General features: G+C 40.0%; 1 protein-coding gene across 5 annotated transcripts in view; it reads left to right on the top strand.

Annotated features, from left to right (window-relative positions):
- Positions 1-13,700, top strand: part of LOC145433675 (uncharacterized) — a 46,893-nt gene that overhangs the window by 927 nt on the left and 32,266 nt on the right. For 4 of the 5 annotated variants that reach the window (XR_013913172.1, XR_013913171.1, XR_013913164.1 and 1 more), the window contains exons 3-9: positions 141-181; positions 1,678-1,744; positions 4,288-4,356; positions 4,420-4,485; positions 9,075-10,228; positions 12,648-12,813; positions 12,888-13,183. Coding sequence is in view for 1 of the 5 variants with exons in the window: in XM_080310847.1 (XP_080166973.1) it covers positions 141-181; positions 1,678-1,744; positions 4,288-4,356; positions 4,420-4,485; positions 9,075-10,228; positions 12,648-12,813; positions 12,888-13,183 (1,859 nt within the window). In the remaining 4 variants the exon portion in view is untranslated. The remainder of the gene's footprint in view (positions 1-140; positions 182-1,677; positions 1,745-4,287; positions 4,357-4,419; positions 4,486-9,074; positions 10,229-12,647; positions 12,814-12,887; positions 13,184-13,700) is intronic. The other variant, XR_013913167.1, reaches the window with a different exon arrangement.

Here is a 13,700-nt window from a genome sequence, read left to right as displayed (position 1 = left end):
TCGAATACTAATAGTCAGGTATTAGTTGATTCAATAGACAGTGGAGTGCTGGAGTATTAGGATTGTCATAGTGTTGTCTTGTCAAATATTATGTGATAATTTTGTAAATTGCAAAAAAACAGAAATACCATTATATTTAGATTCCATCAATTCGACAAACGTCACGTCAACGCAGACGCAGGTAAACTCGGTTATTGACTCTCAGGCATCCTTTCCGACTGTACATAAAAAATTGTGTAGAATGTTGAATATTGCTTCCAATCATAATTTTGCGTAAATATGTCTGTAGTTAAAATTTCTTGTGCGTCAGCACTCAGCATAGGGAAAATATTTAACTGGATCGAGCACCTTAAACTTAGGAGTGTCTAATTAGTAATTACGGATCCGCGCATGGCTCTTCCGGTCGTAGAATTTGTTTTACTGAGTAGACGCATATGGTTTAATTACAGCTCGCGCAAGTCTGGTGCTCAAGACCCTGCTACTCAAACACCACAAAACCCATTATACATAGTAAAGTAGCACTTAACAGGCTAAGACTAAAATGAATTAAACTCTACTCCGCGTAGCATGGTAGTCTCGTATCAAAAACACATTATTAAATCAGATCCTTTAACTGCGTAAATATTGGCAAGAGTATATTGCTCAGCCCAGAAAGGACTTCTCGCGGAGCTCGCGGCAAGATTCTCTCATGATTCTGTCAGTGCTATTTTCTTCCCCGATGTTTACACTTTCTTTATACCAGCGGTTTTTCTTTACACCTTTTTGGACATACGCCCCCATTGGGGATGGTCGAAAATATTGCGTCCCCCTTGACCCCCCCCCTAAACTTTTCGTGATGTCAAAAAGAGAACATAATCTAATACAGCGAAATACCAAGCTGCGACCTTCTTATTTATAACTATTTCCCTGATACGCGTTTGTTGCGTCCATGGTTCTAACAAATTCACGGCATTCCGAGTCACTCCGAGTCAACTCGAGTCATTTTCATTTTCCATCGAGTCAGCCCGAGTCTGAGTAATTCTAAGAAAGGTCGCGTCCAATTCCAACTTACAAATTTCAGTCACGAAACGTCTAAGGGTCAGGTTTTGTCATCATGGATTGGAAATGTGGCGAAATAGTGAATCTTCCCCTGCATGGTAGCGTTTGCAATAGATGTGATGGTGAAGTTTGATGAATAGTTTCAGGCTTTCGGAGCAATTTAAGCAGGAATTTTGACTTTATAACCTGAAAAGCTATATGTGACACTTAGATATTGTCAAATTATTAAAAATCAAAAATGTCGTCGCGGACCGCACAAAATGCTCTGGCGGGCCGCGTGCTTGAGACCTCTGCTCTAGACGAATCTTGCTAATTGGTCGCGGCTGCGCGTAATGCCTATATTGCGACTTGTTGAATTGCAACTAAATATTAGCGACAGAGTGGTCATTTCAAAAGGACGGGATTGTGCGTTTCAGAAGGGGGGTTTCGACAGCCCCGTGGCTACGCGCTTGCCGCCACTCCATAGATAAAAGTCGGCGCCTATCTGCCAATTAGCCTACACTGTGAGCGCCTGGCCGAGACCAGTGGTGATCGTCTCTTCCAGAGAATCGAATTTTGAAACGCCATGCAATCCGGGCTTGTACCTAAATAATACAAAACCGCGGGAATTATCAAACCTATTACGCCATTTTATTTCAGATACAGAGGGCGTTTGTTGGAGATGCCGCAAGCCCTGAGACCGAGCCTTCAAATTCTTCCAAGTCAGGTAGAGTATATTATATTGTGAACACAAATTGGAATATATCCCACCATAACAACCGTGAAACCTCGATTTGTCGCAACAGCAGAGGTATTCAAAACATTGGTGGTTGCTGCTGCTCAACAAAATGCAGTTAGATGTAATGCCGTGAATTTCTGCCCAATGGACTCTAAATTCATAGGTGGAAATAGTTGCATCCACCACATTTCAAGAAAGTAGCGTATATTCCATCGGGTGTAGATCAAGCCATCGACATTTTTTGACATATAATTGTACTGTTACACTCAGTCCAGTGGATAGATGATAATGATTCAAATACACTACTCCTTGTTGATGTGTTAGTAAAGGATATTATGTTACCCATGTTATTTTTGCGAAGTAGTGTAAACTTGCAATCATTCTCGCGCAATGCTCTATGACAGAGGTCTCAAACACGCGGCACGCGGGCCGCATGCGGACAACGAGAGCATTTTGTACGGCCTGCGACGGCATTTTGGAATTTCAAGTATTCAACAATACATTCAAGTGTCATATATCTTTTTTAGATATAAGAACTTGATGTTCACCCTGAAACTACCATACACATCACTGACATCTCAACAAACTTCACTATCACGTCACCTTTAAAAGCTACCATGCGGTAGTAGATCAGCTATTGCGTCACATTTCTAGTTCATGATGATAAACATGACCCGTTGATAATTCGTGACTGAAAATTATGATTTGGTTTGAAGCATCCTTCTCGTAAAATTATTCGATTTCGGATTGACTGGGTGATTAAATACAAATGACTCGAGTTGAGTCGGGTCTAACGTTAAAATTAGAGAAGGACTTGCGACTCGGAACGGTGACTTGTTAATCCTACGGACGCAACAATCTACGCAACTGTCATGGGAATTAGTAATATATCAAAAAGGCCTGGATTGCGTTGCATAGGGTATGTATATAGCTATCTAATCAGGTCAGTATGACACCATTGGCATTCTATGAGCCCCATGACTCATAGTTGTTTACATGGTGGGTGTTGTTTGCTCTCTTTATCCATGTTATTATCGGTGGCGAGTAGGGTAGTAGTACGCTCTACAGCTGTAACTAGTAACACCAATGAATTATTCGCCGATTGGACATTTATATTCCTGAGGTTCTTAACCAGGGTCCGTAGACCCCATCGGGGTACGGAAGCGCCACATCTGGGTGTTGGAGATGCATTGTGGAATTAGGCCAATATGCTGTGGAATATTTTCTTGGCCAATTTTTTCAACTGGAAAATAGCCTTCGCGCTATGAGCGATTTTAAGTGAATGGGTTTTCTGATTTTAATATAGGTACCATCATAAATTGTGTTGAAAATGGACAGCGGCTAGGAGAAATCTCATTGGAAGCACAAGGGGTACAATCGCTAAAAAGGTTAAGAAGTAATGCTATTGCTATGGCTCAATAATAATTATATCAAAGTTGTTATTGATGTTAATCGAGGGCAAAATCTAACGCTGATTTAATTTGACTTTAACAATGGCCTATGTACTTATCACGATTTTATCAAAACCAGGATTAGGCTATACCGCTCAAATGCTTTGATATCAAATCAATTTTCAGTAGATTTTGAAATATTCTAATGCATAAAATTGTGGCACGTCAAAGGTCTACTAGCTGCAATATTATAACCCGACAGTTTAACGATGTCATGATGCATCCTGTCGTATGATGTCTATATAACTCATTAATTAGAAAAATTATGCCCGGCACGAAAATAATTTTATTCAAATATTTGAAATTGTGATTTTTGCTCCGCGTCAAGCGTGAATAATGCACTAATAAATTACAATTCCACGATGTTTTTGGAATGCCTGTCTGCAAGGTACCGTCAAATAAGGCCTACTTGGAAATTATACAATGAATATCCCGAAGATTGATGATGCGGCCCGCGGCGTCATCAGAAACGAGGAAATTGCCCGCGGGCACATTTGAGTTTGAGACCTCTGCTCTATGACATACACTAGGCCTACATGTAATTTGATTTACAAATGCAAAATATTTATGACGAATTAAACGTGATTATATCGTTCTGATCGCATAAACGGTACGCATTCGGTAGTTTGTAGGTTCAAATGTCCGGCCGGGTCAGACCACAGCCCTGTTCAGTAAAACTGGTATCCTTGGCTTCACCGCTTGGGGCGCAGCATTTCCGGGATAGCATGGAAAGGGTGATATAAGCCTTAAAAGGTTATTTCTGTAATCTGCTTACCCGGCGGAGTATGCACTTCATGCAATCATAGTGTGCATATTCGCATATCGTCTGTATATATATCATGAGTCGTTTTATATGAAACAAAACATCAACCACAAAAATAAACAACGTCCGATTATTTTTAATATTCGAAATCGATAGGTTTCTTCTTTCCGTGGATGACTCTATGAGCAGTAGCTTATCTCTATCATACTCGAATCATAATCGAATCATGCAGTAAAGACAGATATACTTTCGACCAGTCCCAATTGTAACGACTAAAATCTTGATTAGGCCTATATTAAACATAAATTTGCTACCAGGGAATGACATCGCACCTTCCGCATCGCCACCAAGTTCCATGTGTCAAGCCGAATGTTCGGACAAGCCAGGTATTACTCATCTTTCTCCATTACTATACATCACTATTGATATTATAAAACCAATACAAACAGCAGTAACAGAGAGAAGACGAAAGTTCGACTCAGACGAAAATTGGGATTTACCTTCGGGCGTTAAAGGTGAATACATGACTAATTTATTTATATTCCGAAAATACGGAATTGAGTATTTTTATGCATTTCCCTATCCTGTATCAAGTACGGTATAAAGTTCCTTTGAATTGGAAAAATACTACTTTGGAGTGCTACGGCGTGGACTATAATCTCACACTGTATAGAACAGTGGTTCCTAAACTTTTTAGATCACGATCAAAATTTTTGTTTTATTGGCATCTGGCTAACCTAGCCTCGTACATCCGACTTATGTATTTGTAATGTTAGTATAGGGTTACATTTAAAATAAAAATCAATTCAAAAGAAATCCATTGTTGAATACATGTGTTTATTTTTTTTTATTTGTTAAAGCCAGGACGTCAAGAATATTTAATTACGACGTCATAGTGGATTGACATTGACAATTAAAACTATAGGGTAGATAAAGCTCCTTTAACGAAATATCTGCACTATTGCTGTTGAACCGACCATTTTGAGGGTTCCGACCATCCCACATCGTTATATGTCGGCTATATCGAGTGGTATAATTGTCCGTAGGCTTAAGCAATATGTTTTTTGGAAAGTATTAACACAATTATGGCATAATTATACAACTTAAAACAACACAATTTTGTTTTGTTCAAAAAGGCCTTTATATAAAAAGTGTTTTAAAACACCGTTTGTTTTAAATGCAGCCCTAAATGTTGGTGTGGTACGTTTATACAATCATATATGAGTAAAGGTGTGGAAACACGACCGTACGAAACGCAGTTCTAAGAAACATGTGTGACGCAAGCGATTTAAAATTAAGAGTAATCGGGATTATTCGGTGCCAGCCATTTCGACGAGCGGACATATCGATATCGACGGGTTTGGCCAACCAGCGACTGTCATTAAGGGAACCACGCTTTGCCTAGCCGCATGTTGGTGTAAATTTCATATTGTCAAGTGTCCTGCTGGCGCGCAAAGGGCCTGTCTAATGGTCGCACATCCACATATAATAAATCCTAGAAAAGCATTCGAACGAACATACCGTTCTTTCACGATTGCGACAACAGTTAGATTTATTCAGAAATATGGGGTTCGGAATCTACGGTACCGTTGTTTCCCTTCCTTTACCCTACCCCTACCATAACAGCAAACCAATTTGTGTATAACCATGACTTTCATGTTCAAGCCATAGTGTCACAACCACTCTTCTGCTTGTGTGACAGATTAGAAATCTTCTAAACCAATTAGTTTGGACAAAGTAATTCGAGTCTATCCACAGGAGATCGCACGAGACGCGAGGAAAATATTCGTTGCAAGAAATTTAGCAAATATTACTTACATCATAAAAGATCTTTCTGGTGTGCTCGCGACCCACATTTATATCCTTCGCGACCTATGTTTGGGTTGCGATCCATACTATGAGAAGCGCTGGTATAAAATACACCGGGAATGCTTTTAAAAACTGTTTGTGCGTAACCTACGACCTACGCACGTCGTCTGTGCGATCAAGGTTCAAAAATAAAGTATATGGCAAAGCATGCCGTAGCAATCGCAGACACAGTTCCTGTAACTAGTAGTGTAACAATTGCAACAAACAACATTTGGACTACCTGAAAATACTATACTATACTATTGAAACAATTGATGAAGCTTTCCCAAGCTTGATAGTGGTCCTGCCTGCATATCTGATGTTGACGTAGAAGTAGACGGCATTTATTTTTAAAAACTGCATTAGGACATGGTAATTTAGTTTCAGGATAAACTCCTATTAGAAATTCCTGACTGGTTAAATTTATTCTCGTTGCTCCCCAGGCCCAGGCCCAGATCAAAAGCCCACGTGACATAGTAGGACGTAGTGATCTGAGATCGGTCTTATCAAAACTAAAAGCCAATATCATGATGAAAGTGACCAAAGACCAGTCTCATCCGTCTCATTAGTTGTAGAAAATTGCGAACAATGTCCGTTTCATTGTGTAAGCGCGTGTAGGGTAGTGCGGAACGGATCGACAAATTTTCTGGTCCAGCTCCGACCCGACTCCGGCCGTATCAGGAAAAGTACTGATCCGGTTCCGACCAAAAATGAAAAATTCTGGTCGGATATCCAGTCCGGCTCCGGTCCATGCTCCGCCCTACACGGTACGTGGTTCCGTGAATTTATAAATACAGCTCGTTTATTTTCGCACTGGCTTGGCGGATACATGCATGTGGTTGGTTGGTAGTTATTTAGTTTCAAAAGTCATGCTTATTTTCAAAGATTCTGGCTAAATCAATAAAGTACTGATCCGGCTGTGATCCGTGCTACGCACTAGTAGAGGGGGCGCCTACTGACAAAAAGTTTGGAAAACACTATACCATTCCTCAACTGCGGAACGTTAAATTTGAATGTGGAAAATATGTGCATAAGGCATATAATATAATATTGATGAATTGCCAAATTATAGAGACAGTATGTTCCTCTGTGAAGCCTTCTTTGAACAACTTGAATAAATGTTGCTTTTAACCACCAACGTAAGTGTGATAATACCGCACAGTATAGTTCAGGGGCGGCAGCCGTAAATCAAAAATCTTAGTTTCAAGTCTCGTGACACAAAAATTCAAAAATACCAATTTATAACGTCACAATGAAATGGATAGGCTATCGAATTAAGTTTAGTATTGTGTGGTGATACGTTGAGTCCCCACTTGGCTACGAGGTATTTGAAATCATGCTGATTGAACGCGAAGGCAGTGTGTTGCAGTTCCTTTTAATCCTGCCATAAGCTCGGTAATATTCGCTTCCCGCCAATCTGTCTTCGTTGGGTAACTCGTGGCCAAGTTATGGTCTTTGGTTTCGTATAATGGCGTTTGAAGGTGCAATCTTGATAATTGTCGAGCGAATCTTGACAGACAAGGCTTCCCTCAGTTGTCACTGAATGCAAACTTGTCCATTCCGTTCTTAAAGTTATATTTTCCTGATCATATCTCATTTTCTTGCAATCACCTCTTGATGACATTTTCTTGTCCAATCTCTGCAGTACATGTAATTGCCAGCATATACAAAACAAATGGAAGAGCGTATTTACCATTGGTAGACAGAAAATAATTATGGCATGCGCCACCGCGATCAATTTATCAAGTTTGAATGTTGATCACAATGAAATATCACTCACTGCTGACCATGCACGATTGTTGCAGGTGGAACGTTGATGTGAAATCGATTCGAGAGTTGAATTGCTAAGTTCTATCTCTGTGGTGCCACTTTTTACTAAATTTTACAAATGTGAGGACCATAAGAAAAGAAAATACTAGAAAACAATACGCATATTGGTAATGCCTGATAGAATGCATCAATTTGAAATCAGGTCAAAGAGTCACAGTTTGTTCACGCCGGTTATAGATCAAGCATTGTTTGTCGATAATGTACACACGACCTGTGATTTTTATTGGTTTTAGGTGAGAAATAAGCCCACGCCTTCACATTACCGTACCAGTTACCACCCTGTAAAGTCAATGTTATTCACTGCCTTCATTTTGGAAATAAATTTATTACGTCACAAAATGTAGTGTGAACCTTTGGTCTGCTTAACATAGTATTTTCCACTTATCAATTGGCTCATTGGCAAATATAATTTACCACCCCTGGCAACAAGTATGGAGAATGAGATCCTTATTATGTCGAAGTATATTGCTCGAAACATATTATTCTTCGATTCGTTGACTATTTAGTAGAGCGAGGCATGGATAGTCGACGGACTCGGATATCCGACGATTTTTTTAAATTTTTACCGGAGCTCGATCTGATTCTAAAATATAATTTATTTGAAAGGCCAGGGCTGGATTCGTGCTTTTTGATAAGCACGGGGTATATGGGAGTGTTCATGATTTAGTTATATCTGGGGTCGATATTGGACTCGCTTGTATATGGCGGCACCCGGTTGAAGCTGGATTCATCCATTTATTTTGATACGAAAGAAGACGGATCGCAGTAGGACTTCATTTTAAAAAAAACAAGATTGGAGTCGGATTAGAGAATTCGTCGTTCCGCCGTGCCCTACTGTTAAAACTAGGTTTTGGTGTCCCGAATCGCATATTTCGATTTCACAAATCACTGCGACAGTAGCATTATACATTAATATTTCAAGTTACTGTCAGTCAGTAGCTGTAGCTTACTCAGTACACAATCATCCATTGCTCTACTGCGCTGTTTCACGGCACCAAAACAAACCATGGTGCCATCTGGACAGTGTAGCTGAGCCGAGCAAATTGAATAAAGCTGTATAAACGAGTCTGCAAAAGTCAATGACGCTATGCAAATATACGGCGATCGACACGACTCCATTGCTGTAAATGAAGGTTTTTCAAACTTTCGGCATTGCTCGAGAATTGGTGAGGAGGCTGGTTGTTGTCGCATCTCATATTTTGCCATATATTTGGGCAGGGCCTCACCTGCATCCCTCACCGCGATTCCCAAGAGATCGATGATTCGATTTAGCGCAAGTGAGGAATTCATCTGACCTGTTTGTTTACCTCGTCGTCTTGCAGTATTATATGATGTCAGCTATTGTTCGGTTCCGGTGATCGTGTTAGCAAATTCTAGTTGGCTGCCTGGCAAACATATACGCGACCATAACATAATTTCAAAACAGGTTTCGCGAATCAGATAAACGAAGAGTCGAAAATGATTGTTGAAAAGCTAAAGGAGCACAATGATTTTTCACAAATGGATCTCACACCGCTTAAGAACGACTACGACACGAAATATAGACGCTTGACACTTGGCAAATCGGTAAAATATATGGAGAGAAAAGCTAATGCGAAAGAAAGACAATTCTACAACGCAGTATCACTAGAGACAGTCCACCAACTCCCGAATGACCAAATCTCCACAACGGTGTTACTTATTGGAGGACCAGGCGCTGGAAAGACTACCACTGCGATAAAGTATACCAATCGAGCTATCAGGGGTGAAATTTTCGGACCCTCTGATGTCAAAGTTATCGTATTCATCGAAGGGACAAACATACTCTGGAATAGCAAATGCCGACCTTTTGATCTGTTATTCAACGATCAATTCGCTAATATATTTAGGAGCGCAAAAGCCTCAAAACCGCTTGAGACATGGATAGCCGAGAATCCATCCCAAGTTTTGGTGGTCATTGACGGCATCGACGTAGCCAAATGTGACTTAAATGCTCCTGCGAAGATAACTCTGGACAAGCGAGTACATCCCATTTCAATAATAATAAATCTTCTTCGACGAGATATTTACAGAGGGATGTGGGTAATGTGTACCACGACTCCGCAATGGCTGTGGAAATCCAATTACGTTATGGATGTTCAGGTTGTCGATGTAGAGGGCTTTGACAAAAACGACGTGTTGGATATACTCGTACAATTAACGGGCGAGCGACAGCGTGTTGGCCTTTTACTACATTGTTCTCCAGCTATAAAAGATATGTGCAAGACACCAGCTATGCTCATACATTTGGCCAGTCAAATCAAGGCAAACGAAACAATGACTGATATAAAAATTCTTCTTGATGCGATAGAATTTTTCGACTCTCACCACTCTGGAGGAAAGAAGACCGAACATAAGAACATGAAATTTGTGATGGCGGTTGCACATCTAGCAGCAACGACAAGAAAGGATGACTTGGAGATACAAGACTCGGATAGGGAAATCGTCTACGAAATGGGTCATTACATTTCGGTGACGTATGATCAAGAAGACGGAAAATTCCTGGGCAATAAGGCACAGAGCCATCACTATCGTTACAGATTTATCAGCATAGCAATGCGAGTGAGTAGAATACTAACTTCTCGCGTCGTCGCACCTACCTATATTATGTAAAAAAAATCTTGAAATATTCTATTTGACGCTGATCACCATGCAAATTATTAGCTTCAATATTTAATGGTCTTGATTTCTGACCATACAAAGCCAGTTCCTTGAATGCCTATTTGTGACGCGGGATCTGATTATGAACACACGATGCCGTTACTGTCATAATCCCATTATTTTTTTTTATCTTAAGAAGTCACCTCGCAGTGAGCAATAACTGCTCAAGTACTTCATAGTTATCACAGCGCACAATGAACCACGCTTTCTTGGGATTCAGTCGACTGCTAAATTAGCCCATTAGCACCTTCTTTGTCCAGCGGCATATGCACATTATGCACTCATGGTATGCATATGCACAGGACGTGTGTATGTGTATCATGGTTCGGTGTATATGCCGCAAAACATCAAGGACAAAAATAAACTACGTCCTTTCCTTTCCATTGATTGGCAGGATCAACATTTTCAAGTAGCAATGTACTTTTCCGGTACAGTTGATTAGATAGACGGGCGACCCCGAATTGCCCTGACTGAATCCATTTTGCATTTTAGTACATATTTAGCTGCTTTATTCCAGTGTTGGGATGACTCGAGTCATGACTTGACTCGAGTCACCTTTTTCGAATGACTTGACTTGACTCGAGTCACTTTGCTAAAATGACTTGACTTGACTTGACTCGGCGTATCAGAAATATGGATTGACTCGTGAGTCGGACCAAAATTCACGAGTCAATTTAAAGTCATCAAGTAATCGATGTCGATAATAAACACTGAGTCTTGCATATGTTCGGATTGTTATCGAAACACTGGTGTAACCGTGAGATCGACCAATCATTTAATGATCGTGCGTTTTACTGAGCCTCCATTGCCTCACAAATAAATTGATCGCAAACGAAGTGGTCGAAGCTTACATCTTATGTTGTCGTAAACTAGTATAGTAAAGTAATTAATCTATGTTTTACCTGAACCAAACTTCTTGTTTTATTGAAATTGAATTCGAATATAGTTTATATTGTCCTCAACCATTGGCGCAGAGTCGAGTTGTATCATATCGATTTGCAAATTGGTAATGTATTGCTTCCTATCAATTCGCATCTATTCTCTATTTTGGCTGGTAACTATATGTGGTTAAGCAGTTCTACGTATATGTGAGCGATACAGCGCTTTCTTACGTGTATATTCAACTCTATATTCGTTCATCGGTTCAAAATCAATGACCACCCAATCTGTATCTCAGACAGCTAGCAAAATGCAAAGACCTTATCATGCCCCATACTTGAAAAAGGCAACTTGACTTGAATTGTGACTTGACTCGTGACTTGACTTGACTTGACTCGACTTGACTCGAGTCCCCTCAAAAAATCGAGTGACTTGACTTGACTCGAGTCACCTTTGAAAATCGATTGACTTGACTTGACTCGAGTCAAAATGTGCAATGACTCGAAATGACTCGTGACTCGAAGGTAGTGACTTGATCCCAACACTGCTTTATTCATCAATCGTTTCAACACTACGCAGCAGCTGCCTTCTCAACCTACACCACTCCTATTTGCTGTCAGCGCCCCCTACCGTCCAATTTTATAGCCACCGCCCCCAATCGCTCCATTTCATGGCCAGCACCCTCATCGCGCTCGCGAACGCCCCCGGAGGCGTTGGCGCCCACTTTGGGAATCACCGATGAAATATTCATCGACGATTAGTATTATTAGTATTAACGGGTTTTGTGCCGTCAGAAATCAAGACCATTAAATATTGAAGCTAATAGTTTGCATAGTGGTGAGTGTCAAATAAAATAATTCAAGTTCTTTTAAACATAATATATGAGCAATGGAAGCCAGTATTCGCATCTTGTACAGTTTGACTCCATGTAAATATTAGTAAATATCAATTAACTGCTTTGATAGATGTATACAACGACATTCGTCCGATGAATTGCAAAAGTATTTGCTCTTGGGGCATCTGAACGACCGGGCGTTTCATCAAGAAAATACTGACGATTAATACATTTGGACCCAGTGGTTATCACTTGGGCAACACTTACGCTAATCTGCAATTCGGGAATCTCAAACGTACGCTGAGCCGAAAACGATTGAGGCCTGGAATACCTGAACAACCGTGTTAAATAAATAGGACCCCGTCACTTTGGGATTTGTGGCAAAATCGCTCATTATTAATGGAAATGACGTCATAGTGACAACACTTCTAATCATCTTCATAAAGGTTCTTAGGTGCAGCAAAATCTTCATCCTACAACACTTCTCCATTACCACCGTTTTGTAGTAGGAATTTATGGTATAGGTATTCATGATATCTCCAGTAGAATTTGGATACCGATAACATTGTTAACTACATAATTACCATTGAGATGAACTTCTTTCAGGATATCTTAGCTGCATTCCATTGGCTCTCCATGGACAATAACAAAAGCTACAAGAATCTGCAGGAAGAGTTATCTTCACCCGACATTCCTAATTTCATTCTTCTTGGAGTGGCAATCATTGCAGACGAAGACAAATGGCGAGTTGTAACATCACTTTCAAAAACACGTAAGTTAATGACGTTAATCTGTCTGACTTCCCGACACTTGTGCATCTGCAATTTATATCGATACCGTATATAGGTGAAGCCAAGTTAAGAAGTCTTCAGGAAGTGCTGCTGAAATTCCTCGAATCAAAGAATAGAAGCTCAACAATTACCGATGTCAAAGATCTTCGCATACTACGCCAATGTGCCCCTCTTCTTAAACGCAGTGTGATAACTAAAGTTACCGCGATAAAAATGAAGGCAGATTGTGACGCAGCTGATGTAATAACCGTGGCGCAATCAATTAAATCCATTGACAAAGTGAAGACGTATAGCAGCATGACGATATATTCGTCGTCATTGGCATTACTAGAAGAAAATGTTGCCATGAAGGTAAACTACTCTTCATTGCGAATTGTGCTACTCACATCAAATGATGATGCAAAGGAGGATCAATATTCTCACTATGTGTAAGACGTTGAGTGCATATGTAATCATATTTTTTATTGTTGATAAACAGTTATTTACAACGACTGTGGCTGGTTAAAGTGGTGAACAATGCTACTCAGGTAGGCCTAGAACTAAAAGTAAGAACGCAAATGTATACATAGATACGAGAAAAAGAAACCATTTCATAGATATGACAAAACTACATCAAGTGGAAGTGCGGGAAATTAATTTCTCAAAAGTACTCAATTAGGTTCGAAATGTAAACTTGGTCGTATAGATTAAGCAGCTAATCGGAAGTGGCTACTTTAGTGATTGAAAGATATTTTTTGCGACTCATGCAAAGGGACTGGTGACACCACAAATATGTGTGAAATCTTCGACAATTTATACCGTATCATAATACAGGGGGTAATTAAGTTCGTTTCAATGCCATTTTCTCACACTACAGTCATACAAATTC

Source organism: Botryllus schlosseri, chromosome 1 (assembly GCF_051294905.1).
Source record: "Botryllus schlosseri isolate E-star chromosome 1, Bs_hap1, whole genome shotgun sequence".
Classification (NCBI taxonomy): domain Eukaryota; kingdom Metazoa; phylum Chordata; class Ascidiacea; order Stolidobranchia; family Styelidae; genus Botryllus; species Botryllus schlosseri.
This window is presented reverse-complemented; position numbering and strand designations above follow the sequence as displayed.